The 16,093-nt window shown below is 37.2% G+C and overlaps 3 protein-coding genes across 3 annotated transcripts; 2 read left to right on the top strand and 1 right to left on the bottom strand.

The window, feature by feature from the left end:
• Positions 1 to 413: 413 nt before the first annotated feature.
• Positions 414 to 2,278, bottom strand: Ugt302E1 (UDP-glycosyltransferase family 302 member E1). The gene is made up of 2 exons (XM_070997054.1): positions 2,021 to 2,278; positions 414 to 1,834 (listed from the first exon to the last, which is right to left on the bottom strand). The coding sequence occupies exons 1-2, from the start codon at positions 2,250 to 2,252 to the stop codon at positions 510 to 512; spliced, it is 1,557 nt and encodes a 518-aa protein (XP_070853155.1). The 5' UTR covers positions 2,253 to 2,278; the 3' UTR covers positions 414 to 509.
• A 732-nt stretch (positions 2,279 to 3,010) lies between these two features.
• Ugt302K1 (UDP-glycosyltransferase family 302 member K1) lies at positions 3,011 to 4,942 on the top strand. Its single transcript, XM_017069461.4, has 3 exons — positions 3,011 to 3,378; positions 3,445 to 3,704; positions 3,763 to 4,942. Exons 1-3 carry the CDS (start codon positions 3,141 to 3,143, stop codon positions 4,822 to 4,824), a joined length of 1,560 nt encoding a protein of 519 aa, XP_016924950.4. The 5' UTR covers positions 3,011 to 3,140; the 3' UTR covers positions 4,825 to 4,942.
• Positions 4,943 to 13,129: 8,187 nt separating this feature from the next.
• CheA86a (Chemosensory protein A 86a) lies at positions 13,130 to 13,925 on the top strand. The gene is made up of 2 exons (XM_017069463.4): positions 13,130 to 13,197; positions 13,260 to 13,925. Exons 1-2 carry the CDS (start codon positions 13,147 to 13,149, stop codon positions 13,770 to 13,772), a joined length of 564 nt encoding a protein of 187 aa, XP_016924952.4. The 5' UTR covers positions 13,130 to 13,146; the 3' UTR covers positions 13,773 to 13,925.
• The last annotated feature ends 2,168 nt before the right edge of the window (positions 13,926 to 16,093 follow it).

Below are 16,093 nucleotides of genomic sequence, written 5' to 3'. Positions count from 1 at the left end.
TCTGGTTATGGTGTTATTCTGTATTCTCGTTTCTTTTGTTTTGTTTACCGGCTTTATAGGGTTGGTATAAATTTTGTTTTGTTTCTGGGTTTCTCTTCTCTTTCTGATGATTGCGGGCATTAAATCATGATTTAACAAAAATTCTTAGCTGATAACTAAGAACTGTATACATAAGAGGCACTCTGGGAAGTGATTCTCGCTTGGGGTGAACCTTTTTTATAAAATACAATCAAACCATGTTAAAAAAAAAATTTTAGAAATTCGATCCAAAAAAATCACTTCCAAATATTTACATTTATTGAACACTTTTTACACTAATATTTTCCTTAAGAAAATTTTAATATTTTGTTTTAGTAAGTAAGCTTTTATTAATAACAAAGGATAAGATGTCATATAATACAAGGAAGTTAATATTTAGTTTAATATAAAGTATATTTGGTATTTGCACATGATTGGACTTTTGATATTTGAACAGTTCTTTAGATTTAATCTTAATGTATAATCTTAACTTAGTTAGTTTTCTTTTTCAAGCTCGTTGGCTTTGAAAGACTGCTTCTTACTTTATTTACCACAAATCGTAGTGTATGAAAAAAGAAAATAAGAACTAGACTAAGGGCGAAAAAGAATGCGGCCAGGACATCCAGATTGAAGTACTGAATAAAGTTCAGATCCTGACAGGCACTTCTCAGGTACCTGGCTCCCTTTTGCCGAGTCACATGCTCCACCCAGTAAACAGCGCGTTCCAGTGGCGTCTCCTTCTGGTCCCTAAATTGATTGGACATGACCTTGGCTCGTTCTCGATAGCTGGGATCACTTGTAATCCTATCGATGGCGGATCGGAATAGAGGAGCAGTTAGTTGGGCGTATTTGACAGTGATTCCATAGCCCGATTGCTCAGCTCTCGCCATATTCATAAACTGATCACCAAAGAAGGGAATTCCCACGACAGGTTTGCCATGGTAAATCGATTCCATGGTGCTCAAAAGTCCTCCATGAGTTATAAAGGCAATCACTTTTTCGTGAGCCAAGATATCATCCTGGGGGAACCACTTGGATACAAAAACATTTTCGGGCTTGTCCTCGAAAGTTTCCTCCTCGTATTTCCAAAGTACACGGTACTTGAGGTTCCTTAAAGTCTCTACAATGGCCTTACGCTTTTTCTTGGGTAAATCCTTGCTGTTCAGATTGGAGCCCAATGAGAAATAGATAACGCCATGCTCGGCACCCTCGATGAATTCCCGGATATTCTTGGGCAGGGGCTTCGGGGCCTTTCGATTCACGTGCATACCGCCAACTTCAATCATATTTGGAGAATAGGGACGAGGATTGCTAAGTGAAACATGATTGTTTAGCAGAACCAATGCAGTATTCCTGCGCATTTCATAAAAGTCCTGTTTGTTGTTGGGAAAATATTTCTTATACAGCACCTCATGTCTGGGTAGATTAACTAAATTCTGGTAGATAAATTCGTAGACCTGGAATCCCAAGTTCTGGGCTCGTTCCCAAAAGTTCATGCGATCGCTGAACCGCAGTAAACTATGTGGCACATACGAGGCTGGTGATGGAGTGCCCACTAGATCAGAAGTCCATCCAGTGGCTCCCAAACTGCTGAATGCTATTAACGGAGCTCCAAAGTGTTCGGCAAATCCGTAGTGGGCATCGTTCATGAAGGTCTCACAGATGACTCCATCGAAGGTTCGATTTTGAGCAAGTATCTCCTGAACTGCCGGAGCCTTGAAAAGAGCATTGGTCAAATCCAATCCCATTGCACTTATTATTGGATACCGCCAAACCACCGATTTCTTGGCATTTTCCAGAATCCGCGCCTTGTGAACTATAGAATTGTAAAATATTAAGTTTTTTTAGTAATTATAATTTTAAAAATATTTTAAAACCTCCCCCACTGGGATCTAAGCTTATCTCACATGTGTATCTTATCATATGACGTGAAACTTGTTCCTGACGATAAGCAATACGTGCCAGATCGGGAAAACCAATCTAATGAAAGGTTTGGACTCACCTCCCATTGCGGTGATAATATTCGGCGTGTCTACATCGATTAGGTTCTTAACCGGTTTCTTCTGGGGAAATGGTGATATCAAAGTGACTTCATGACCCGCGGCAGCCAGACCTTTGGCCAACGCAAACCCAACTGTATGATGAGATTTCGATGCAGTATGGCTCACCATCAGGTAGGAATAACCCCATGTCTGGCCCAAAAATGCCGCCAACAAAAGGAGGAGCCAATGCATAGCGACAGCACTTTCTTAAGTTCTAAATAGACTGAAGAGAGTCAACTCTTTTCTCTGCTAGTTATAGTATTTGATAAGAAAAGTTTTGAGTGGATAAGTGATACGGTTGAAGTGGAAAAATTTCCCAACATTGTCTTTATTCGTTTTTATTGACCAACTTGTACATATTTACATATGTTAAAATTATACAAAATATTTAAATATATTTATTGCAAAATTTTATTAACAATATTAATGTTTAAGGCAATTCATCTGGACAGATAGTAATCCTTAAATATAATACTTTTCTTTTTGTTACTTACTAATGTTTGACTTTCTTTTAAATTTTGTTTGATAACGTAATGCTGGTTCTCTTAAAAATATCAGCTCTTTATTCCTATACCGATTTTCTCTTAGCTCTAAAGCTTTAAGTTCAGTCAAACAAGTTTTGTTTGGGTAAACTCTCTCGAGAACTTAAGTGCTTAAATTTAAATTCTGATTGATCAGCACATATTTTGCTCTTGACACTACACTACAAAGTTTCTGATACAAATAGGAAAAATAAATATAAGTGTACCAAAAATAAATAAATACATTTTTATTATAAAAGTAAGGTTAATGCAAAAACATTTTTAATTTATGGAACCAAAACTCTATTTTATGCTGTAGGTCATTTGACAGTCGACTTGACACACTTGAATTTGCACAATCAAATTTTTGTGTTTACCATTTGGCTTGCGACCATTCCATGCTGAGCCTCACGCAAAAGTAGAATTTCACAATAATCGAGTGCATATATACCCTGATATCTATATAAATTAATGCTGCGCTCGCCAAACATTCTCAGTGTGTTGTAGCAACGTGCTCAGTTCGGTTCGGTTATAAGTTCGTCGATCGATTTGTATCACCATGCGACTTTTTACCTTGATCTTGGCGCTAATATTTAGCTTCGGTTACTGTAGTGGTTACAATTTCCTAATGATTCTAAATTCCGCCGGTCGTTCGCACTTTAATGTAGGCCATGCCTTGGCCAAGGGATTGGTCCAAGCTGGCCACGAGATCTCTGTGGTATCCGTCTATCCATTAAAGAAACCTATACCTCGTTATCACGACATTAATGTGCCAAATGTGATCAAAGTTATGGGGGGTGAGTACAAAAAATATATTGTTTTGATTTTAATTTATCTAATTGATATATACTGTTTTACATCAGGAGATATTGCTGCCCTCTGGGAATCCATTCAGAAACCACTGACTCAGAAGCTTATTGATCACTATCAAATGGGATTCCGCATCACAAGAGGACTTTTTGAGGACCCTAGTTTCCAGGAACTTTTGAAGAGTAACCAAAGTTTCGATGCGGTCATATGCGAGACCTTTTATAATGATGCTCACTATGGATTGGCAGAACACTTCAATGCCCCACTCATTGGATTGAGCACCGGTGGGGGTCTGACCTTCATCACAGATATGGTAAGTACAAATATTTAATGTAATAAGTAATGCATAATATTATATTTTTACTTTTCAGGTTGGTTCTCCCGCTCCAGCTTCGTTTGTGCCCCACATAATGTTGCCTTTTAACGACCACATGTCGCTTTACGAACGCCTTTTAAACGTGGCTTTCTTGGCCTATGAAAGGTTGCTACTGGACTATTATTATTTACCAGGACAACAGCAACTCTACAAAGAGTTCTTTCCGGGAAACAAGAGGTGTTTCTACGAAATGCGTCGAAATGCCTCTCTGGTTCTCATCAATCAGCATGTATCACTGAGTTTCCCGCGACCATATTCGCCCAACATGATTGAGGTGGGTGGCATGCATATCGATGGAAAGTTAAGTCCGCTTCCCGAAAAGATCGAGAGATTTATCAACGAGTCAGAACATGGAGCAATCTACTTCTCCATGGGATCGAATCTCAAAAGTAAGGATTTACCGCCAGCCAAGGTTCAAGAGATCCTAAGAGCATTTACCGGACTGAAACAGCGGGTTCTATGGAAATTCGAGCTAGAGGATCTGCCCAATAAACCAGAGAATGTCTACATCTCCGACTGGTTTCCACAGACTGATATATTAGCACATCCGAAGGTCTTAGCCTTTGTGACCCACGGAGGAATGCTGAGCACCACGGAGTCCATTTATCATGGCAAACCCGTCATCGGATTGCCAATCTTTAGCGATCAGTTCTTTAATATGGCTCATGCCGAGCAAACTGGCTATGGCATAATGCTGGACTTCAAGACGCTGAATGCCAAAGAATTCCGGGAAGCTATCGAGAGGATTACCAGTGAGCCCTCATATACGAAAGTGGTTCAGGGCATGTCCTTCCGATACCGTGATCAGCAACAGACGCCTCTGGAAAACGCCATTTATTGGGTGGAACATGTGACCCGTCATCAGGGAGCTGCCTATTTGCAGAGTGCGGCCCAAAGACTGAATTGGTGGCAGTATCACAATGTGGATGTCCTCCTGATAATATTTGGCGGGATGATCTTTCTGTTTATTGGACTACTTATTGCCATATTGCAACTACTGAAGAAAGTATTATCTGGGGGAAAGAAAACTCAGGGAAGGAAATTTAAACGTAATTAGAAATGTAGTTCTCTACTTTTAAGTTTCATTACAGTTATATTGTTCGAGTTCTTGTTAACAGTTCTTGTTAGATGTTCCTTATTGACCATTTTCATTAAAAACATATTATATATCGGTACGCCTTCACTTTCTTTCCCTATTTTCTTTTTAAACGATTGTAAAACCTTTAAGACAATATAATCTCTGCAGATTGAGTTCACCCAATGTATTTAATTATCTCCAACAAACAGTTGTAATTGCCAAACATTTGAATTTCAACCCCCGTTCGCATTTCCATTGTCCTACATCCATTTCCGACGCCAAGAGCAAATTACTGCCTAACAGCATGCTGCACAAAATTGTTTTCATCTTTTCCACCCATCGCACAAACAATTGCCAACTCTCATCGAAAAGTTGAGATGTATTTTCATGGGCTGCCAAAAATACATTTCGCTCTTCTATTATTGGCCACGTTATCAATGCACACACGTGCCGGTCGCTGATTGATTTCGCTGGGAAACGAGAGGAAAATATAAACCAAACGTAAATGACAAAACCAAATTGGAAATGCAGACGATGGGGGACGAAAATTTAAATAGGCACTCGAGCATTAAATTAAGCAGCAACAACTTAGGTCGCGGAAAATCAGTCAAAAAGAGTGAGTCTGGATAGAAAAAACACAAGGAGTGCCACTGTACCAACCGCCCACATCCACGCCCACAAAAAAAATGAAAAGAAAGGAAACCGCTCCGAGGTGCAAAACGGCTGAAATTAAGGAAATGAAATGCCAAAAAGACAGAGTTTCCCCTCGCGCAACACACACGAAAGCTTTTCCGAGTGTGCTAGTACACTGGGAATAAAAATTAAATCTACAAAATAAAATGATTCGATAAAATAAAATTTTTTAATCTAAATAAGAGTTTTGAACCTTTGATAATTTGTTTATATGTTAATTTAATTGTGTTTCAAATCTATAATGGCTATATGACACTAGCTTAAATTATGACTAGATATGAATTTATTTAGATGGGTTATAGCTAAAAATATAAGAAAAGGGTATTAGGGCTTAACATAATAAACTTAATTATTATTAATTGACTTTTATATAGGTATGCTCTAGGTTTATAAATCCATTGGAAAGCGAGTGTCATAAGGCCATAATAGTTTTCTACCAAACTTGATTAATTTTTCTAGTTAAAATTCTTGCATCATTTTTTATAAGGTTAAACACTAGGTAATATTTTTTATTTTTGTTCTGTAACGTAATATAATTTACAAATAAGGATTCTACTTTTTTCTCTCGGTACAAGAGTGTGTGCAATGACATTGAAAAGACACATTGAGCGAGAGGCAAAGCAAGTGAAGCAGGGAAAAATATGGAAAATATACGTAATGTGAGCCAAAAAGTTAGCTATGCACAAAAACTTTTTTGATGGCGCGCTGAAAGTGAAAAGTAAATTTACGCTAAAGTCGCCGAAATGCACAGTAAAGGGAAAATAAAAATTGAGAGTTGAGTGGGTTTTCCAGAGCAGGGTGGCTGGGTGGCTGGATGGCGGAAAAGCGGTGAGAGTAGCAGGGTGAACTTGCAAAAGAATATGAAATGGCAAGAAAAAGCGAAATGAAACGGAAGTTCAAGTTGATTTGTTTGCAGGCAAAGTGGAATTTTCCCGCACTTTCTTTTTTTTTGCCCTACCTCTCACACATTGACAGCCATTTTGCGGAAACGGAAGCTGCGTTTCAATCGCACTTCTGATGAAGTTAACAACAACACTGAAAACAGCAACAACAGATGGCTGCGAGGGCAAATAAATTTAGCATAACAATGCTGGGTAAATTTACGACTGTGTGTGTGTACCACACTGCGAATGCGTATTATGATTATGATTTTGATTCACATATAATGGGCATACATTTTCACCATTTTAAAGCCTATTTTAGAGGGGTTTTTATGTTTAAAAAAAAGAATAATAAAAATCAATCACAATAATTCAAAATATTAAATAATTGCTAGCATTTAGTACTGTATTATTTTCTGTAAATTAAATAAATGGCTAATAAGAGGGCAACTCTCGACTGTGTGGCACTTTCCCCTCAAGGGCAACCTTTATGGGGAAAACATTTTCTTTTCGCTGTTTTTTAAACATCTTGGGGCTATGATTCATGCATGTAATGTCTGCGGTCCTTAATGTCGCAGTATCGTAATTAAAAAGTGCACTGCGGCGCCATGGGCATTATTTTTTGTATTATTTTCTTTTTCGGGTTTCCCTGATATATCACACGTTTTCCAGCAGACCCCCCCCCCCACTTCAGCATATGCAGAGATTGCGCTTGAAATGACAGTTGCACTTGCACCATGACAATGCGCCCGAAATGGAAAATGGTGCCGGGAAATGGGGTGGGAAAATCAGACGGAGGGATGGTCAGAGGGGCTATGCAGCGGGGCAAATTGATTGCGATTGTTGAGTTGATTGGCAGGCGACACACACACACACTCACATATATTCAACCATATATATATAGATTGACTGCATGCGACACTGGCAAACAAAAGCGCCGCTTTGTGGTTTTCATTGTTGATGCCTTTTTGGTCCTTTTTCGATGCGCTCCTTTCTCTTGTTAAAACTCCTTTTTTTGCACCCATTTATTTTTTGGTTGTCGTCGAAATTAAGTTCGTTTTGTCTTTTGATTTTTGCGTTTGCCTTCTTTTTTTTTTTGCATTTTTAACACGCTCAATTTACAAGGTGACAGATAGTTTAGTGCAAAGCTTAGACAAAGGAGTTATTCTTTGCTGTCTCACTTTTTGTTCAAACTCTTTAAGTTATTTGTTATTTATAAATTTAAAACATTTTAATTTTGTCAAACAATCAAATATTAGTTTCAAACTTTAGGCCAGGCCCAAAGCTAAATGTTTTCAGTTGATGAAATTTTCATTTTCAAGCGCATTTAGTGCCATTTATTTATGTTTTTTTAGGGCATGAAATAAATTGATTAAATTTGCGCAGCTATTGGCAATGGTTTAAAACTTAATTATTGTCGCTGCCGGCAAACCAGAGGTGTAAAGAGTGGTGAGTAAATTTCAAAATTATGTGTCAAAAATTAAATTTTCATTTTAAAAGCAACCATTTTCGATTGGCGAACAACAAAAGCCATCAAATTAGTGTGCCGGCACTTTGCCAAAACATTCAAGCTGCCAACTTCTTTCAGTTTCCTTTAAGCCCAGCAGCTATTGGTGGACATAAAGTAAAGTGGCGTTCTCTTTTTAAGTGTTCTTGCTTTTTTATTCGGCTGGACCGAGCTCTTTGAAATATTAAAATTAATAATAAATGTTGACGGCATTCATTTGTTGCTGCTGCTACACAAATATGAAGTCTTCATTATGGCCGACGCGTTTTTCGTTGTCTATTTTCTGAAACTCTGCCACTTCTACCATTTCTCCCACTTAAAATTGAGGCAAAAAATAGTACTTGTTGCAGGAAAAATTATGACATATTTTGTGATACAAATATACAATTTTTAAGTGCATTCTAAAACTTTCAAGCAATTATGATATATTGGCTTAAATTGTGCTCTAATTCTCTATCTTTTGTTCAAGATTATCTTAAATATACAATTTAATTAGATTTTTCCTATATTTTAATTTATTATATTATTGACATCGGAAAATTTGTTGATAAAAACATAAATTTTATTGGAAATGGCAGAAAAATAAACTGTTTAAAAATGTATTATATAATAATTCATTTTAATTTATAGAGTTAGAGTTAATTCTCTATAAACTGTTTAAAAATCTATTATAAATATTGTTTAATTTATAGAGTAGGAGTCATTAGATTTGTTATACTATATTGGTTAATTTTATTGTGGCCGCGACTGTAAGCTTCTCTCTTTTCGTCTGGTTGTGATTTTTATTTCTTTCGGCCATTTGTGCAGTTGCTTTTCCTTTTTCGCATTTTCCCCGTTTTAACTCGCATTTGCTTCGTTTTTCTGCTAAATTAAATTTTATTTAACTGTTATGCATGAAATTGGTTACAATTTTTATTTTCATGCTATTTTGTCTGCACACACGCACACCCCCAAAATGGCCGCTAATATCTTTTTAAATTATTTAACAATTTTCGACTGCTATTCGCCGGTTGTTTTTGAGCTGCCAGAACAATCTAATTAGGCTGCGGAAGAAGAGGAGCGATAATAACGATGACGACGCCGATTTGTTTTATGCCAATTTACTTGGCAACATTTGTCGTTAATGCGACTGCCAAGAAATTTGGCACTGTCTCAAAAATGCGGAAATCGCGTCTGCTAGTCACAGTTCCAAAAACAGGCATAATTGGGCGAAAATACATAAATTAGGGGGAATAGATTGGCCAAAGGAGAAAATGGAAATTTGTTATTTCCGCAGATAAGAATTAGTTTTCCGCTTTGATAAAAAATATTTTTATAAATAAATAAATTTGAAACTTTACAAAGCGTCTGGAAAGACTTTTGCAACACTTGTTAGGAAAAACGTACTAACGCCTCTTGCTAATACGGTAATCTGCTGAATAGTGTTATGGAAAAAGGACTAACGCCTCTTGCCAAACGTGTAAATGCAACTCTGCGCTTGCTTGTGCATCTTAAATGCAATGAAAATTGTAAACTGCGTTTATTTACTGAATATAGTAACAAAATCGTGTGTGAAAGACATGGAAAAAGTGCGGGACCAAGTGTACGAGTAAACGGCGGGCAATATATAATGAAATTACGTCAGTGGCGGTGCTTTAAGTGCCTGTTTTCTGATTGGACCGAGTGCAAGGACCTGGGCATCGCCTCAATTGGCAATTAAAGCGCATCAACATTAATGTCCGGCCGCCCTGACGATGATAATAATAATAATAATGATGATAACGAGACGACGGGCACGTATTTTCCCTTTGGCGAAAAGTGTCAGAGGGAAAATAAAAGCTGCACACAGGATTTTCTCGCAGGGCGCTGACATGTGGTCATTGTTGTTGCACTCTGACGTCAGATGGCAAATTAAAAAGCGCAAAGAAGAAGATGAAAATTCTTCTTCTTTCCAGTGGCAGGCAGCAGGAACAAAAACAACAATGCAATTTATGCACGACTTGCATATTAAACGTGTGTTAATTTTAGAGCAGTGCAGCAAGTCGTCAGCTGTCTCTGTCTCTCGCTCAGTTGGGTGTGTCAGGACTACCCGTCCCCCTCTCTCCCACAGGAAATGACAGGCTGCGGTCAACGCCATTTGCTTTTGTTGCTGTTGGAGGGAGCGGGATAAGTGGTGTGCCCTCGCTGATCTCTTTCTCCCTCTATCTCTGTTTCGGTCCCTCAGCCATGCAATTTTCCAGTTGAAAGGCTTAAAACTAAATTAAACTTTATGACTTGGCAAAGAGCAACAGGATTTGCGTCAACTACAAAAAGGATTACACGATGCCGCCCTCTTGGGAATCTCTGCTTTTCCTGGCCAACGCATATGAAGAGTAATGTCTCGGCTTTCCTTAAGGGGATCAATATATACTCTAAGGGATACTCCAACGAAATAAAATGGAGAGGATAACTATTGTTTTGAAAAACCCAGTCGGTAGGTTAGCATGTTTCTACTGTATAAATCTGTTTTAATTTTATTAGTTTTACGACCTAAGAACCCCAAAAAGAGACCCTTAACAACAGGATTGCTTTTAAATAATTAATTATTGAGATAGTTCTTAAAATTCCTATTTATGAACAAAACCTATATAGTAATATATTTAAAACTAGTTAAGATTGATTTGTCAACAATACAAAATTCAGATTTTTGTCAAAAATTCGACATTTTTTTCCGGTTTTTCCATCTTAGTTCAGCCAAATCAAGGCGTACAGCTAAAAGACCGACTGTTTTGAACAGCTTGCTAAATATGCTAACGATCCTTATCACTTTTTGAAAAATTTATTTTTTGACCAATTTTCGTATTTTTTTAAGGGGTTACATCATGTTTTTTTGATAAAAATGGCAAAAAAAAAAATTTGAAGTTTGAATTGCCAAACGATTGGAAATTAAGCATCGAGCTCAACGAGGTATGACATTCCTCATTCTGACTTATATTTTTGTTATGGCAGGCAAAAAACTGAATTTTTATGGCGAAAAAAGGGTTACATTTTTTGTCAAAAACACAAAATTCAGATTGTTGTCAAAAATTCGACATTATTTCCGGTTTTTCCATCGTAGTTCAGCCAAATCAAGGCGTACAGCAAAAAGACCGACTGTTTTGAACAGCTTGCTAAATATGCTAACGATCCTCATCACTTTTTGGAAAATTTATTTTTTGACCAATTTCCTCAATTTTTGTAGGGGTTTTATCACTTTTTTTCGAAAAATGGCAAAAATTAAAAATTTTCAGGTTGAAATGCCAATCGATTGAAAATTAAACAATGAGCTCAACGAGGTATGACATTCCTCATTCTGACTTATATTTTTGTTATGGCAGGCAAAAAACTGAATTTTTATGGCGAAAAAAGGGTTAAATTTTTTTTCAAAAATACAAAATTCAGATTTTTTTTAAAAACTCGACATTTTTTTCGGTTTTTCCATCGTAGTTCAGCCAAATCAAGGCGTACAGCTAAAAGACCGACTGCTTTGAACAGCTTGCTAAATATGCTAACGATCCTCATCACTTTCACAAAAATTTATTTTTTGACCAATTTTCTCAATTTTTGTAGGGGTTACATCACTTTTTTTTCGAAAAATGGCAAAAATTAAAAATTTTCAGGTTGAAATGCCAATTGATTGGAAATTAAACAACGAGGTCAACGAGGTATGACATTCCTCATTCTGACTTATAGTTTTGTTATTGCAGCCAAAAAACTGAATTTTTATGGCGAAAAAAGGGTTAACGTTTTTGTCAAAAATACAAAATTCAGATTTTTGTCAAAAATGCAACATTTTTTTCCTATGCTATATGGCTTATGACTTCTAAAAAAGATATATATTTTTTTAATACAGGACATTGTGTTATTTTCCTTTAGAATTATTTTCCTTTAAGAAAAAAAAATTAAGTTGATACGAATTTGAAGAGTATTATTAAATTCACCTGGTCTCGAATTTCGATGGCTATAGAGAACTTGCTAAGCACAAACAAAGCAACAACCTTACAAATAAATGTAATGAGTCTAAGTGGCAGAGACAGAAATTGTCTGACATTTTATTGAGCAAATATTAAAAATATTACGAATCGTTGACCATTAGGAGCAGCCGTTGCTCCCCATCTGGGGGCCAAGCAAAAGCAGAAAGCAAGAAGCACAAGCACAAATACCACTTATGCGGATATCGGGGAGTTTGTGTGCTTGCGCTTGTGCTTGGGCTACGAATCTCCACAGATAGCCAACTTAATGTAATGACCGAAAAGAAATCCAAGCTCACAAACATTTGCACAGCTCCCGGGGTCCATGGTTCCATGGATCCATGGCTCTTGTCCTTGTCCGCTGGCTGGACATGTGTTTCCAATGGTTTTCCCAGCTTTTCTTGTTCGTTTTTGTTTGGGCCAGCACAGCACAGCTCGGGCCATTTAAAAACGCACAAAACTTGGCGCAAGGCGAAAAACAAACTTTTTACCGACCAGAGAAAACTCAGCTGGGGGCAAGCTTTCCCTTTAGTGGCTGCCATTGCAGTTGCAGCGTTTATTTGATTTTTACACACCGATTTTGAGCTATTCTTTTATTAGATTTTTCGTGTTGGCTTTTTTTCTCCAGCTCTTCTGTCGGCTTCTGCTGGGTTTTTCGCACTTATTTTCCTCGGTTTTTTCATTTTTTTTTCTTTGTTTGTCAGTTGTGAATTTGTAAGATTTGATTTTGAAAGTGGCCAGATAAAAAAAGCGACCGAACGGGGTAAAACGAATTGAAAATGGCCAAATGGTTAGAAAGATTAGAAGCTGCAAGGGGCGAATGAGTTGGGGGAAATGGAAGCAATTCCACTTTGGAGATGGAGTGTGACAGATAAGTTGATGCTAAAGGGTTATGGGCATGGCATCCTGAAGTTTTCGATAAGTTTTCTGATAAGTTTTGGTTGAATTCGTTGTTTCTAGAACTTTAAAATTATCACTTTCCTCGTGGTGACGAATATAATTTCGTGATGCAAGTATAAATACAAACCCACATACCCTCGTTCTATATTATTATGTAGTTTATAACATGTTCACTGTCCACCTAAACATATAAATTTCGTGTATAGTTTGTGTTAAAAATAATCTTAATTATAAAAATAATTTGATCATGTGAGATTATTGTATGAAATAGGGGATAAAGCAAAAAAGCTGGCTATAAGTATGAAGCAAAACTGGGTTTGAGTTGCAATTGTTGAATTGGTCTCTTCGCGTGATGTTGACATTCATAGTGTTCGTTTTTCTCATGGTGATACCCAAAGCACTGGTACTATATAAAGAATATATTAATGTGATAACACTCATGTTTACAGAATATCTGTATTTTAGTTTCAAATACCGATGTCGTATGAGGCAAACTTTGTGTCCATCGCAGGGGCACCGAACTCACTACCATTCGATATGACCCAGCTTCGACTGATTGGCCGAGAGCGTGTATTGAATGGAACGTTTAAAATACTTGAGGATTTTGACGATGAACACTACAAATTTGCTGTAGATATATATACAAATTCCGCTCGTGACGGCAATTTCAAGCTGATGCCCTTAGCCATGCCAAGTCAAGGAGTTTGCACAATGTTCAAGAAACATGGGGACTACTTAAGGGACAGTGTTAAGCATGGAATAAATACCGACTTATATATAAACACAACTGCCTGCGTCTTTCCAAAGGGGACGTACTATTTGAAGAACGTTACCATTAATGTGAAACGTTGGCCAACAATAATGCCACGTGGCCATTGCCGACACGTTGGAAAGTTCTATAAAGATGGAGTTTATGTTGGTAGTTATAATATTACCTCCTCGATTGAAGATCGCATTCCTACCTTCTTCGGTTCTTAAATTTTCTTATATAAGAATGGGATTAATCTTGTTTATAAAGATTCTAAGTTGCACAAGTATTTTACCGGTATTTAAACTGTGAGGACCGATTAAAACTAGGATAACTATGCTATATATAAATAAACTATCTATGCCGAGTTAAAAAATATTAAGCCTTTGTAACCTTAATTAAGAAATAATCCTACCATTCTTTTTATTTCCTGCAGGCTAACATCAGAGTTTATTTTTATACATTCCTCATCTTAAGCCCCTGAAAAAACACTATAAATTCCGTCAAAACCGCATAAAAAAGGCGTTAAATCTCGACTCAATCATTTTGTGTTCATCGCATCGTATAAAAAATCCATCTATATGTAATATTTAAATAGCCATACCCAAAAGCACAAACATAAATCTCGGAGAGAGAAAAGCATCCACGATTTGAGCATCTGTGCTGGCAAATTTAAAGCCATTACACTAATAAATAATCTGCCACAAATTTAGCACATTGCCATCGATTTAATACAGCTTCAGCTTCATCTGCAGGAGCCATGGAGCCGCAGAGCTCTCCGCTAAAGACACGCCCACAGACAAATCCGAAACCAAATCGCATAACCCCCACCATCACACATGCTCCATATAAATGCGGGGAGTTCTGGAGGAGATGTGAGGGCTAAAAGAGGTTTATTCCGATTCCGAGTGCTAAAGGGAGCCAGGAAAAAATTCATATGTCTGCTGCTGCTGCTGCTGTGGCTGCTTTCAATTGCTTTTGGCTCTTGGTTTTCGATTTTCGGCGGTGGGGAGGTTCGGGGTGAAAGCTGAGCGGGCGGGGCTACGTTTTGGCCATCATCATCGATGGCTGCTTTCAATATCTAATAATATTGCGCATACGCCACGTTGCCAGATTCCAGCTCGCAGATTTCACAGTCGATGCTGAAGCTGTTGCTGCTGGTTCACTTACGTCGAGTGCGTGTTGGCGCAATAATCAACAGTTGTATTATGAATGCACAAACACGGTGAGGACAGTCAAGGACAAAACTGTAGTTACTCCTTTGATGGTACGTTTTATACTCTAAGGATTGAAGAGGTTTATTTAAAACGAATATATAAATACTAAGATATGACAGATACATGTATCTTTAGATTTCTTAAATTGTAGTCTTTGAGTTAAAGATAGAATCTTTTATTAATTTAAAATAAATGCATATACCAAAATATGTATTTGTATCTTAAAGATACAATGAGACAAGTTCAAGAACTTTGACCACATTTGTGACGTTCTTAACGCGCATTCTAACCCCTTTGAAAGGGGGAAAACTCCAACACAGTCTAACACCCTCACACACATGACACTCCATCTAAGTGATACGATAAATTCGGGATTTTCTTTGCATTATGTGCAGATTTTGCTGATTTTCCTTTTGGCACACCCACCGTGCCCCCCCCTTTCCACTTTTATTTCCCCCCCCCCCCCACATATGAAAACTTTTTTAATAATAAATAAAAGTGCTTAACTTAATTCCTACTCTTTTTCTTTTTCTCCCCGCTTTTATGTGCACTGTGGATTTTCCGCTTGTTTTTCCTCATTTTATTTGTTTCTTTGATTTGACACGCCCCCCCAAACCATCGCCGCCCAGCATTTCCACACACAATGTGTGGAAATAATTTTTCGATTATTGTCAAGTTTTGCTTTATTTTCCCGCCCGCTCTATTGCTTGGGTCCTCTTTCCTATTTTCGTGTGGCATTTGTGGCTGTTTACCTCGCCAGCGGCCAAAATGCAATTTATTTGTTGAGAGCGAGTTTCATTTTATTTTCGTTCGATTTTTGCTTGTTTGTTTTTCTGCTTTCAATTTTTCTTTATTTTCTGCGGCTTGCTTTTATTTTGGATGCTCGTGTGAGGTTATTGGCAGTTGTCATTTGTGTGTGATTTACGTTTATCGGTTCGAGTCAAGCGTGTAATTTTCTTATTGCAGCTGGCAAATGGGTACCTAATCTGCGGAGGGAGGTGTTGATATCTGAGGTTTTTATCTGAGCTTTTGGGGGAGTTGGTGTACTCATAAAGAGGAGAGAAAAACCACATAACTAAATCTAAGAAATAAAAATACAATTTTTCGTAGAACTCTAAGCGTTTAAAGTTAAATAACAAATCAATCAAAGAATTTATTTAAAAAATACTTTAGAAATCAACTAACTATCGAAAACAATACACCAAATTACTAAATTCATAAAAATAGTTTTGTTTTCTGTTTCTCAGCCAAGGAATACAATGCACTTGCCCCTTAAAAGCAATCAATCAAAGCAAATATTTTTATGGATATAAATTTTGCAAGCTGCCTTCAAC

Source organism: Drosophila suzukii, chromosome 3 (assembly GCF_043229965.1).
Source record: "Drosophila suzukii chromosome 3, CBGP_Dsuzu_IsoJpt1.0, whole genome shotgun sequence".
Classification (NCBI taxonomy): Eukaryota; Metazoa; Arthropoda; class Insecta; order Diptera; family Drosophilidae; genus Drosophila; species Drosophila suzukii.
The sequence above is the reverse complement of the archived record's forward strand: the minus strand, read 5'-3'. Positions and strand labels throughout refer to the sequence as shown.